The following is a 14,036-nucleotide window of genomic DNA, read 5'->3' on the forward strand; positions in this document are numbered from 1 at the left end:
GCTGAATAAGACCCACTGTTTATTTCATAGTCCATTAAAAGTTGGGACCAACTGTTTGAAAATACTATTTTGAAGTATCCATGGGGTCTTACACTATAGCTGGAATGATAAAAGGACCGGAAAGGATGTTTTTAGGGATACAGTTTTTGGGGGATAGTACATGCAATGCCCTTCTTTTTCTCTTAAGTGTACGTTATATACTTAAAAAATGGTAGGTGAGTAATTTATATGTATGGTTTCATGTGTATATTTGAAGTATTAATACATGAAAGCAGTGAATAATAGTATCTGGCATGTAATAGGTACTTAATATGTGTTAGTTTTCTTTCTGCAGGCATATCTTGGTTGTTTAATTGTAAACAATTAGCTTTAGCTTTTAACTTAGCTTTCAGACTTCAAAAGTTCTATCATAAGATTTATCTTAACTTACTTTGAGTGATTAATTTTAGTTATTGAAAGACAGTTGATCAGATGAAATTTACATCTTTGATTGACATAAATAATGCAGTCTTTTTATGTTTTTGGTCAGGTACTGGTAGTTAACTCTCAAGGGGAAATTTCACGGTTGAGCACCAAGAAGGAAGTGGTCATGAAAGGAAATATCAACAATTATTTTAAATTGGGTCAAGAAGGGAAGTATCGCGTCTACCACAATCAATACTCCACCAATTCATTTGCTTTGAATAAGCACCAGCACAGAGAAGATCATGATAAGAGAAGGCATCTTGCACATAAATTCTGTCTGACTCCAGCAGGAGAGTTCAAATGGAACGGTTCTGTCCATGGGTCCAAAGTTCTTACTATATCTACTCTGAGACTGACTATCACCCAATTAGAAAACAACATCCCTTCATCCTTTCTTCATCCCAATTGGGCATCACATAGGTAAAGGAAACTAAGGTTAATTTATTGCTGTAGATATACTAAATGTTTATAAAATGATTGTTGTAGATGTGGACTTGAAAACGTCATTACCAATGAGTTGAATGAAGTCAATGTGGTCAACAGACAGGACGTGAGAGGCATGAGTGTACTTCTAAGTTACTGAACCAACACCACTGTTTGGAGGATTAGGAGTCAGAGTCTTTATCCCTGGAATCAGATGGAGGCCAAAGTTACAACTACTGTGCTTTTAACTTAAGGTCAACCTAGTGAAATAATTTCTTTCATTTCTTCTGAAATATAGGGCAAATTGGATCAAGGCAGTTCAGATGTGTAGCAAACCCAGAGAATTTGCATTGGCTTTAGCCATTTTAGAGTGTGCCGTTAAACCAGTTGTGATGCTACCAATATGGCGAGAATCTTTAGGACATACCAGGTAAGTGAATTCTGAGCCTTGTAAATGATGTTGGACTCCCTTTTGAAATACTAGCATATTAATAATGAAAGTTAGTGTATTTAAGAGGCCATATTGAAGACTTTACCTTTGGCCTCATTTTCTTCCTATGTAAGTTGTAAACATTAATGAATATTATTAGGGTTTTTTTGTTTGTTTTTTTTTTTTGAGACAGAGTCTTGTACTGTCGCCCAGGCTGGTGTGCAGTAGCACAATCTCAGCTTGCTGCAACCTCTGCCTCCCAGGTTCAAGCGATTCTCTTGCTTCAGCCTTTTGAGTAGCTAGGATTACAGGCACCCCCCACCATGCTCAGCTCATTATTTGTATTTTTAGTAGAGACATGGTTTGACTGTGTTGGCTGGGCTGGTCTTGAACTCTTGACCTTGTGATCTGCCCGCCTCGGCCTCCCAAAGTGCTGGGATTACAGGAGTGAGCCACCACACCCTCCCTGAATATTAGTTCTTATTTGCCATACAGGATTGTGATGAAGATCAAAAGAGATCTGGTATATGAAAGTTTGAAATATTTTCTAAAGTAGCATTTTTATTGACTAGAAAGAACACTCATGTTTTTTAGTATTTATTCTAGAATCTTGTAGGCAGTATGCTGGGAATCTGATTTATATCCTTTTTTAAAGTTCAGTGTCCAACCAAAGATCATGTAGCTCCTGAGTAGACCCAGGGCTGTGCAACTTGAACAGATGATTCAAAAGAAAGAAAATTTTGTGACTTGAATCTACTTTTTAGCCCTCAAAGACTTGCTTTGTAACTTTAGTCTTTAAAAAGTTATTATTACAAAACTAAGGTTATGATAATGGAAAGAATATTTAAGGGCATAAAGCAAAAAGTAAGAACTATTTTATCTTCCCTGCCCCCGTCTTTTCTACAGAGTCCACTCCAAAGGCATAGCCCTATAGCTTTTAAAATGTAAATACAAGCCAGGCACAGTGGCTCAACGTCTGTAATCCCAGCACCTAGGGAGACCGAGGTACTAAAAACACAAAAATTAGCTGGGTGTGGTGGCACATGCCTGTCGTCCCAGGTACTCCGGAGGCTGAGGCAGGAGAATTGCTTTAACTCAGGAGGCGGAGGCTACAGTGAGCCGAGATTGCGCCACTGCTGCACTCCAGCCTGGGTGACAAAACAAGGCTTCATCTCAAAAGAAAACAAAAGGGACATAAGATATGTTTTTGAGAAAAATAAATTTATGCCTACTAAATGTTTTTCATCTGCTAAAGGTATGGCTCCCAGTTTTCTTTGGTGTTTCCACCACATACATCTTTTTTTTTTTCTTTTTCACATAGGATCTCACTGTTACCCAGGCTGGAGTGCATTGGCACCATCACAGCTCACTGCAGCCTTGACCTCCCTGGGCTAAGGTTGTCCTCTCACCTCAGCTTCCCGAGTAGTTGGGACTATAGACGCATTCCACTATGCCTGACTAATTTTTGTATTTTTTATAGACAAGAGGTCTCGTTATGTTGCCCAGGCTGTTCTTGAACTCTGGGCTCAAGCGATCTGCCTGCCTCAGCCTACCGGAGTGCTGGGATTAGTGATACATTTCTGATAATAGCACAATAAGTACAATGGTTGCTATAACAGTTTAGAGAGTGGTTTGACAAAAAGAAAGTTAAAAATGCAATTCCACTCCTTCCTAATACAGTAGAGAAACTTCTACCCTGTGTACATGAGAAGACATTGTAGCAGGGTGTTCCTTATAATATTATTTCATATGGTGAAATTTGGAAACAATTCCTAAGTACTCATAATCAGGCCTATTTTATTTTGTTTTTAGAGACGGAGCCTTGCTCTGTCTCCCAGGCTGGAGTGCAGTGGCGCGATCTCGACTCACTGCAAGCTCCGCCTCCCGGGTTCACGCCATTCTCCTGCCTCAGCCTCCTGAGTAGCTGGGACTACAGGCGCCCACCACCATGCCTGGCTAATTTTTTGTATTTTTAGTAGCAATGAGGTTTCACCATGTTAGGCAGGATGATCTCGATCTCTTGACCTCATGATCTGCTGCCTCAGCCTCCCAAAGTGCTGGGATTACAGGCATGAGCCACTGCGCCTGGCCAATCAGGCATGTATATTTGTGTAGAGTTTAAAAGCTTGTGTGATAATACAATGTTACAGTATTGTTTAGGAATATAGACATTTGTAAAATTTTAAATGCAAGGGCTATATGCTTGAAAGGTAAGAAATACACTTCTAAATAAATAAATGCTCAAATATAAATCATAATGAAAACTAGAAGACATTTTGATCTGGATGTTCATGAAGGTACTACATACATTGAAATTTATGAGATGCAATTAAAGACTTCCTAGGAGAAGTTGCTAGCTTTTAGTGCTCATATTAGAAAAGAAACTGCAAATTAATTAGCTAGGGGTACATCTCAAGGAACCAAGCTAAAGAAAGAAAATATTAAAGTTGAGCAAATGTGATGAAATAGAAAACAAATATAGCTTAGGATCCCATTATGTTTTATAAGCCTCTGATAAGATTATCAAGGGGGGAAAAATAATACAGCACAAATAACCAATATCTAGAATAAAAACACGGTGGCTCACGCCTGTAATTCCAACACTTTGGGAGGCCAAGATGGGCAGTCACCTGAGGTCAGGAATTCGAGACCAGCCTGACCAACATGGAGAAACCCTGTGTCTATTAAAAAATATACATATATGAAATTAACCGGGTATGGTGGCACATACCTGTAATCCCAGCTACTTAGAAGGCTGAGGCGTGAGAATCGCTTGAACCCGGGAGGCGGAGGTTGCAGTAAGCCGAGATTGTGCCATTGCACTCCAGCCTGGGCAACAAGAGTGAAACTCTGTCTCAAAAAAAAAAAAAAGTAAAACAAGAGACATACTAACCAATATTTCTGATTCTCTTTTGTTAGAACTTGGAATTTTAAAGCCTTCACAGGGTCCACTAATATAGTATTCGGGTTTCCTACATCCACAGAGAAAGGGGTCTAGCTAGAAGGAGTGGACCAAGATGGTGGAATAGAAGTCCCCACCTGATCGTGCCCCACCTTGCATCCCCACCGCTACAGAAAGGGGCCCACCGAGCTCCCTTTGGGTGGGGGAAGGGTTGGGAAGGACGCCACAGTGATCTCAGTCCTTAATAGGGCAGAAGCCACACTCAGGCAGGAGATGGATTTCTGGTTGTTTATCACTGCACCTGTTATTAAGGTGATGGCAGGACCAGATGAGTTCATAAGGTTTTTCTTAAGTTTCGGGAACCAGATAGTTTAAACTTTTCTACTAGAATAAAAAAAGGAGGAAATTTTACAGATTATTGTTTCTGTTAGTGTGAAACTATTAGAAAACTTGATAAATAGAAATAGACAAATAGAAAATTATGGCCCTGTCTCCTTTATTAATATTTATTATAATAATTAATAGCAAATAGGTATATCTATAAGAAATCTGAAAATATTGGTATGCAGATATATTCAGGAGTAAATTTAAAGAGTAAGAAACCATGGCTAAATTGGCTTCACCTTAGACACCAATCTCCAATACTAGGAGATTACTAATATCATACTATTTTAAGAAGTCAAAGAAGGCCTGGATGCGATGGCTCACACCAATAATCCCAACACTTTGGGAGGCCAACGCGAGTGGATCACTTGAGCCCAGGAGTTTTAATACCAGCCTGGCCAACGTGGTGAAACCCCATCTCTATGAAAATTTAGCCAGGCATGGTGGTGCACACCTGTAGTCCCAGATACTAGGAGACTGAGGCAGGAGAATCAGTTGAACCTGGGAGGCAGAGGTTGCAATGAGCTGAGATCGCATCACCGCATTCCATCCTGAGCAACAGAGCAAGACACTGTCTCAAAAAGAAAAAAATCAAAAGAAAGGAAACCTTTTGGTCATCTCATTAGATGCCAAGAAGCTTTTTTGTCTAAGTTCATTATTTATTGTTTTTTTTTTTTTAATTTTTTTACTTTTTTTTTTGGTAGAGATGGGGTCTCCCTACGTTACCCAGACTAATCTTGAATCTCTGACCTCAAGTGATCCTCCCACCTTGGCCTCCCAAAGTGCTGGGATTACAGATGTGAACCAGCGCACCTGGCCTATTCATTCATTTAAAAAAAACCTCTTAGATAAGTATGAATGTATGAAGTCTTTTTTTTTTTTTTTGAAGATGTATTTCAAACCAAATTATTATGCCTTTTGGTGAAACCCTTGAAGCATTCCCAATAACACTGAGGTGGAACAAAATAGATACCCACTGTTGGCCGGGTGAGGTGGCTCTCCCACCTGTAATCCCAGCACTTTGGGAAACCAAGGTGGGAGAATCGCTTGAGGCCAGGAGCTGGAGGCTGCAGTGAGCAATAATTGCGCCACCGCACTCCAGCGTGGGCAAGAGAGTGATACCCTGTCTCAAAAAAACAAACAAACAAAAAAAATTGTCAACATTATATTTTAACATTTTCTAAAAGTACCAGGAAATGCAGTTTGCCAAGAGAAATAAAACTTATAAATATTGTCAAGATACAGACACAATTATATGCAGTTGATCTAATTAATTAACACATATAATTTTGTTCCATGCTGAACTCCACCAAAACTGTGGCCAAACTTTTTAAAAATTATGGACCCACGGGGACAAGGAGAACAACAGAAAATACATCACCTATAAAATTGCAGAAGCGATACTGCAGGTAGACAAATGACAGCCTACCCTCGAAGGCCAAATCCCAAGTCATGGTGTAAACAATCCTCAAAAGATCCAAAAACAGGAAGTACAGAGCCATCCACTTTGGATGCTTGGCTATAGTAGACCTGTTTTATGCTGCAGTCACAACAGATACCTTGATTGTGGTGAGCCCTGTATCTTCCAGGGTTTGCTCATGATCTCACCCACTGATTTCACCAAAAGAGGTCTGTGAACTTTCCTGAAAGCTAAAGCCAGATTGTGACCCAGAGACAAGTTTGTATTTTCCTGGGAACCTTCTTTGATAGTAACAAAACTGCTCTATGCAGGTAGTTTTATACTTGATGCTGAGTTTTGTTTTGTTTTGTTTTAAGACAGAGTCTTGCTCTGCTGCTCAGGCTGGAGTGCAGTGATGCAGTCTCAGCTCACTACAACCTCCACCTCCCGGGTTCGAGCGATTCTCCTGCCTCAGCCTCCTGAATAGCTGGGATTATAGGCACGTGCCTCCACGACCGGCTAATTTTTGTATTTTTAGTAGAGACGGAGTTTCACCGTGTTGACCAGGCTGGTCTCCAACTCCCAACCTCGTGATCTGCCCACCTCGGCTTCCCAAAGTGCTGGGATTACAGGCGTGAGCCACCGCGCCCAGCTTATGCTGAGTTTTCAAAAGCCAAACTTTATACTGTTTGGGATGCACACACATAGATTCTAAAAGTGTAGGGAAAAACAAGAGAATGTTTGCCACAAAAGTATTGATTGCCAGGGAGTTGGACACATAAGCATCTGATTTATTGGTTATAGATAAAGTTACGTTTCTTAACCTGATTGCATTTTACATATTTTGAAAAATTATAATGAAGGAATAATTGTGTGTGTGTGTGTGTGTGTGTGTATGCGTGTGTGTCTGTGTGTTTTGAGATAGAGTCTTGCTCTGTCACCCAGGCTGGAGTGTAGCGGTGCCATCTCAGTTCACTGCAACCTCCGCCTCCCGGGTTCAAGCAATTCTCCTGCCTCAGCCTCCCGAGTAGCTGGTATTACAGACAAGTACCACCATGCCCGGCTAATTTTCGTATTTTTAGTAGAGACAGGGTTTTGTCGTGTTGGCCAGGCTGGTCTCAAACTCCTGTCCTCGAGTGATCCACCCTCCTCAGCCTCCCAGGGTGCTGGGATTACAGGTGTGAGCCACCACATTTGGCCAAATGTAACAAGAAATATTCAAGGCCTGTGTAAAGCAATCTTTAGGCTAGGCGTGGTGGCACACACCTGTAATCCCAGCACTTTGAGAGGTGAGGTGGGAGGATCGCTTGAGCCCAGGAGTTCAAGACCAGCCTGGGCAACATAGGGAGACCCTATCTCTACCAAAAATAATAATTAATTAAAAAGTTAAGCAATCTTTAAAGCTTAACTAAAGACATGAAGGATACTTTGGGAGTAAGATTTTCCATCCTGGAGCAGGGGAGGCTTGACCAAAATGAAACTAATATTTGATCTAGAAAAATTAATGTGCAAGAATACTGAGCACAGTAGCTCACGCTTATTATTCCAACACTTTGAGAGGTTGAGGAGGGAGGATCACTTGAAGTGAGGAGTTTGAGACCAGCCTAGGCAACATAGCAAGACTCTGTCTCTACAAAAAAATTAAAATTGGCCAGGTGTGGTGGTGTGCGCCTGTAATGCCAGCTGCTTGGGAGGCTGAGCCCAGAAGTTGGAGGAGGATATCTTGAGCCCGGGAGTTTGAGGCTGAGGTGAGCTATGATCGTGCCATTGCACTGCATCCCAGGCAACAGAGTGACAACCTATCTTTAAAAAAAAAAAGGAAAAAGAAAGTTATTGTGTAAGAATAGCCAAAAGGGGAAAAAATAGATGTTAATGAAAAAGGCCCTAGATATTAGAGCACATTTTGAAGCTTCATTAATTTGTTCTACAGAAGAAGCAAATCAGTAGATAAATACAGAATCCAAAAATAGACCTAAGCATGGAGATTCAGCTGTGGTAGCATTACACATCACAAAAGGAAAGCATGTTTGGGAAAATATCACTTAGATCTCTGCCTTAGCAAAAAAACATTTAGATTGATGAAGAATTGTTAAAAACCCCACAACCCTAAAAACAAAAGAGAACTTCAGTAAGAAAGCATGAATTAATTTATGTTTTTATTGTGACACTTTCTTTTTAGAGAGATAAAAAGTCCAAATGCCATAGAGGAAAAAAGTGGATACATGTATTTAAAATTCTGAGTGGAAAATTGTTACTGTAATCAAACTCAAAAGACATGACAAACTGAGGAAAAATATTTTGTACCACAAATGGAAAATTTTCTTAATTGACAAAGACCTTTTATAAATGAAAAGTGCTAATAGTCTAATACAAACAAGACAAAGGATTTGAATAGGCACTTTGCAAAAAAATAAATATGAAAGGCCAGTAGACAGAAAAATGATTACTTATTTCATAATTAAAAACAATGGGATAGTATTTTTTACCTCTGAATTTGACTAACAGTTTAGAAGTTCAGTACTAACTCAGCATGAGTGAAAGTGTAGGAGCGCAGGGTGGCTTCATGATTGATGGTAGTGTGGGACTATGATTGCACTGTTCTGAAGAGCAGTTTGACCCCATATCCATCAGCATTTTCAGTGCAGGAACTTTCGGACCCAGCCATCCCACCACTGAAGGATATAGAGGGGTATTCCCTAGGTTTACCAAGAAAGACATAGAATGTTGTTTGTTACAGCTTTGGCTGTGATAGCAAAACAGCACAAAACCCTGAGCCCCATGTGGAGATGGGAGTGGAGTTGAAGTTCAGTCCATTCTCCTGGTCAGACTTAGTTGATCAAGGAGAAGTAGAAGGAAAATCTGCCACTGGCACACCCACCAGCATGCTACTCTGGGATAGGTAGCATCAGATTAGCCATAATACTGCCTAACTGGCCTTGCTTCCTCTGCAAAGAGAAGCCTTTGTATTTGGTGATAAAAGGGACCTCTTTGCCTCGTGAACACCAAGAACACAACTGAGCACGCTGCCCAACTGTGAGCTCCTAGGGTGTCACCGCGCCAGAGTCCTTCAGACCGTGCTCCATTCCTGGCCTTTCTCGGCAAAAATGGCCCAGTTGCCGTGCTGGACCTGGCCTTTCGGGGGCATATGGAAAACAAGCCCTGAAAATCTCCATGAGAAATCCTACACAGTCCTTCTGGCATAGTCACCCTGCCTTACTCCTGTAGCCTGAGACTTCACGTTATCCACTGTATTGTGCCTGCAGAGCTTGTCCTTCTCCTTAGTTCCAAGTGTGTTGCCAGTGGGATGGAATTTGAGTACGTTAGCTCCCAGTGAGGATCCACTCCCTTTCCCCTCCTCCCATCACCTTATGAGAGACTGTGAAGAGCCTTATGGAGAATGTTTGCTACACCAGTTGAGTGCAGTTAATAGGCATGAGCTGTCAGCCTGGGGGAGAACGTATTGTGGGGACCTACAATCACAGGGACACAAAACCTTAAAAGTGGAGGGTCGAGAAGAAGCAGGGAGAGTGATGGGGAGTTTTTGGTGGGGGGAAAGGAGATAAAAAGACCGAAATCTCCTCCCACATCTTTTTGGCATCACTACCCCAAGTTAAAAAAAGGTCTCTATTCTTTCCACAGAACTGTGCATGAGAAATTGGCTGCATTTGGTTAGGGTGTGATAAAAGCAGTTCTTCTGCCACTAGCACTCTTAGAGACAAGCGCTCCTTTCTTTTTAGGTTTTGCTTCGTGTCTCTGTTTGTGAGAAATATTCTGATTCATGAAAATCTAGTCTAATCCCCTGAATGTAGAGCCTCACCACAGGCCTGGTCTTTACTAGTAGATGCAGTGATTTTCTTTCCTGCCTGAGAAAGCGTTGTGGCCGGTGCCTGTGTCTCATGATTTAGGTCAATATGGGCCGACCTTCCTCATCCTTCCTCTTTCTCGAAAGCTGGGCCCCATGGGCCCCATTCTCTGTGGATGTAAGAAACCTGATTTATGTTAGTAGATCCTTGAATGCTTTAAAATCCCCAGTGCTTGTGAGACTCAGAAATATTGCTTGATAAAATAAACGTTTTTGTATTCTTTGGTCTTCGTTTTTTGGAAGGAAAAAACTCTGGAAACAAAATATTCTTTAACAGTGACCTGGTTTAATAAATTATAGCGTATCCATGCAATGGTATATTTTTTAATTCCTTAAAACATCTGTGTATTTTGATAAGGAAAGATCTTCTAGTGTAATTATCCACTGATTAAAAACTGTGGTTGTGTGTGCACTATAAAATACATATGTGTGAATATGTAATGGACTATGTAAAGAGATACATAAATGTTGGTATGTACATGAAATGTTTTAGGAATAAATCATAATTATTTCTTATGAGGAGGCATGGAAAGGATAGCATTTCTTGTTTTTGCCTTTTTGTACTCTTGTCTTTTCTTATTAAGGAATTGTACAACTACAACTAAGTTTTGTCAATTGGGGTTGTCTGGTTTATAGGATTATAAATAAGTCTGCTTTGTCTTCCTAATTTTTCAGTATTGCATTTTTATCTTTTCTGTTTATTTTTCTAAGTTAACACTGTCTTTCTATCCATGCATTCTTAGGTTACACCGGATGACATCAATTGAAAGAGAAGAAAAGGAGAAAGTCAAAAAAAAAGAGAAAAAACAGGAAGAGGAAGAAACCATGCAGCAAGCAACATGGGTAAAATACACATTTCCAGTTAAACATCAGGTAATTTTTACAACAACCCTTTAAAATAGTGTTAGCCATTTCTGAAACTTTTATCCTGAAACTTTGAATACTTACTAATTTTATTTTACTTTTGACATAGTCTTTTTATTTTATTTATTTATTTATTTTTGAGACAGAGTCTGGCTCTGTTGCTCAGACTGGAGTGCAGTGGCACAATCTTGGCTCACTACAGCCTCAGCCCTCTAGGTTCAAATGATTCTTCTGCCTCAGCCTCCTGAGTAGCTGGGATTATAGGCGTGCAGCACCACGCCCGGCTAATTTTTGTATTTTTAGTAGAGACAGGGTTTCGCCATGTTAGCCAGGTAAGTCTTGAACTCCTGACCTCAGGTGATCTCTTGCCTTGGCCTCCCAAAGTGCTGAGATTACAGGTGTGAGCCACTGCGCCTGGCCTACTTTTGACATAGTCTTTTAAGTAATATGTTAGGGATGAAGTACATCTTCCTGGCAAATTTACAAAGCATCAGTTTATCTTAGTAGAATATAGGAGGCTTATGAGGACAATTTGTTGAAGTTGTTATAAAACTGTAAAATTGTCTTAATTTTTACATGCTAAAAAGGAGCATTATTTCATTGACCTTTGATTCCCAGTGAAAACTAAGTTGATTAGTAAATTTTTTTTTGTCCCCACTTGGAAAAACCTGGGGATGATTAGTAAATTTAATTTGCCTCACTTTGAAACTTGTTTGGTAAAAATGCATAAAACCACATGTGGTTTATAAGCATTGTCATTCTTACTGTTTAATGTTTTCATTTACACCAGGTTTGGAAACAAAAAGGTGAAGAGTACAGAGTGACAGGATATGGTGGTTGGAGCTGGATTAGTAAAACTCATGTTTATAGGTTTGTTCCTAAATTGCCAGGCAATACTAATGTGAATTACAGAAAGTCATTAGAAGGAAGTAAGTAATTAAAATTACGTTTTCTGCATAATCGTTCTGCTTTATATTTCTTATAAATTTGTAGTAGTATGTTGACTATATTTTAGATAAAAACATTTTCCTGAAATTTTTAATAGTACTGCAAAATTACCAATTTAGTTTACTAAAACCCTAAAACTGTAAAAATTACCTTTATTCACAGGAATTTGATGTCTCAGATTTCCGTAAGATCGTAGAATGGAACTTGTTTTTTAGAAGACGCCTCAGCCGCCTGATTATCATTTTTCAAAATCTTAGATTCAGGCCAGGCCACCAGGTGCAGTGGTTCATGCCTGTAATCCCAGCACTTTGGGAGGCCGAGGCAGGTGTATTACTTGGGAGTTCTAGACTACCCTGGCTAATATGGTGAAACCCCGTCTCTACTAAAAATACAAAATTTACTGGGTGTGCTGGCACACACCTGTGATCCCAGCTACTCAGTAGGCTAAGGCAGGAGAATGGTTTAAACCCAGGAGGCAGAGGTTACAGTGATCCAAGGTTGCACCACTGCGCTCTAGCCTGGACGACAAAGCAAGACTGTCTCAAAAAAAAAAAAAAAAAAAAAAATTCAGGCCAGCCGCAGTGGCTTACACCTATAATCCCAGTGCTTTGAGAGGCTAAGGCAGGAGGATCACTTGAGGCCAGAGGATCACTTGAGCCCAGGAGTTCAAGGCCAACCTGGGCAACATAGCAAGACCCCATGTCTACAAAAAAGTTTAAAAAATTAACCAGGCATGTTGCCACGTGGTGCTACTTGGGGGTCTGAAGCAGGAGGATTGCTTGACGCCAGGAGTTTGAGGTTGCAGTGAGCTACAATTGTGCTGTTGCACTCGAGCATGGATGACAGAGCAAGACTCAATCTCTTTAAAAAAAAAATCTTAAATTCAGTACTAATTCACTTCTTGAGGAGTCGTGTATTTAGTAACCTTAGCATTGTTGCACCTAAGAGAAAACCAGAAAGGAAGTGATAGAGGCTTCCAAAACACTGTCACATAAATGAGGTTTTTTTGTGGGGGTTGGGAGGTTGTTTTTGTTTCTGTTTTTGTTTTGTTGAGATGGAATCTCGCTCTGTTGCCAGGCTGGAGTGCAGTAGCGTATCTCGGCTCACTGCAACCTCCGCCTCCCGGGTTCAAGCAATTCTCCTGCCTCAGCCTCCCAAGTAGCTGGCACTACAGGCGCATGCCACCATGCCCAGCTAATTTTTGCATTTTTTGTAGAGATGGGGTTTCACCATGTTGGCCAGGATGGTCTCGATCTCTTTACCTCAAGTGATCTGCCTGCCTTGGCCTTCCAAAGTGCTGGGATTACAGGTGTGAGTCACTGCTCCCAGCCAAATTTTGTCACTCTTGGTTCAGTTGTCACTGACCACTTTTTTAAATCCTGTAGTGTTTTAAAACAAATCCCAGAAATTATGTTTCACCAGAAGTTCAGTATATATCGCTACATAGACATTTTTTCCATAACCATCATGTCATTATCACACTCAACAAATTAACTATAATTAATAAATTAATCATCTGATTTTCAGTCCATATTCCACTTGCCCTAGTTGTCTTAGAGGTACCTTTTTACTGTTAGCAGTAAACCAGGTCCAGGCAAGGCCACACATTGCATTTCATGATTTTTCTTCAGTCTTTTATTCTGTTATATAAACTTCAAGGAGTCCAAGAACCATTGAAATAGATTACAAAAGTTTATATACATACTTTTTTCCTTGGTAGAAGATCATAGTATTTATCCATTTCTAATAGGGTTCTGTGACACAAAGTATGTTAGAAGCCGCTAATGTGGACTTTCTGGAATCATCGAACAGATTGTGATAATCCTTTATACACGAGTTTTCTTTCATTATATTTTTGTGTGTATGTGACAGAGTCTCGCTCTGTCAGCCAGGCTGGAGTGCAGTGGCACCATCTCAGCTCACTGCAAACTCCACCTCCCAGGTTCAAGCAGTTCTCCTGCTTCAGCCTCCCAAGTAGCTGGGACTACAGGCTCGTACCACCACGCCTGGCTAATTTTTGTATTTTTAGTAGAGATGGCATTTCACCTTGCTGGGCTGGTGTTGAACTCCTGGCCTCAAGTGATCTGCCTGCCTCAGCCTCCCAAAGTGCTGGGATTACAGGCATGAGCCACCACAGCCACCCAAATTTTATCACTTTTGTTTCAGTTATCACCACTTTTTTTTTGTTGAGATGGAGTCTCATTCTGTCACCCAGGCTGGAGTGCAGTGGTACGATCTCAGTTCACTGCAACCTCCACCTCCCAGGTTTCAGCGATTCTCCTGCCTCATCCTCCTGAGTAGGGATCACAGGTGTGCACCACCATGCCTGGCTAATTTTTCTTTTTTTTCTTTTTTTTTT

At 40.6% G+C, this 14,036-nt stretch overlaps 1 protein-coding gene across 1 annotated transcript in view; it reads left to right on the plus strand.

The window, feature by feature from the left end:
* Positions 1-14,036, plus strand: part of BPTF (bromodomain PHD finger transcription factor) — a gene marked incomplete at its 5' end in the record, with an annotated part of 157,205 nt that overhangs the window by 66,183 nt on the left and 76,986 nt on the right. Inside the window, 4 exons of the mRNA XM_012001071.1 lie at positions 530-885; positions 1,187-1,318; positions 10,609-10,738; positions 11,520-11,658. Coding sequence (XP_011856461.1) covers positions 530-885; positions 1,187-1,318; positions 10,609-10,738; positions 11,520-11,658 — 757 coding nt within the window. The remainder of the gene's footprint in view (positions 1-529; positions 886-1,186; positions 1,319-10,608; positions 10,739-11,519; positions 11,659-14,036) is intronic.

This window comes from Mandrillus leucophaeus, unplaced genomic scaffold (genome assembly GCF_000951045.1).
Source record: "Mandrillus leucophaeus isolate KB7577 unplaced genomic scaffold, Mleu.le_1.0 Scaffold1, whole genome shotgun sequence".
NCBI classification, from domain to species: domain Eukaryota; kingdom Metazoa; phylum Chordata; class Mammalia; order Primates; family Cercopithecidae; genus Mandrillus; species Mandrillus leucophaeus.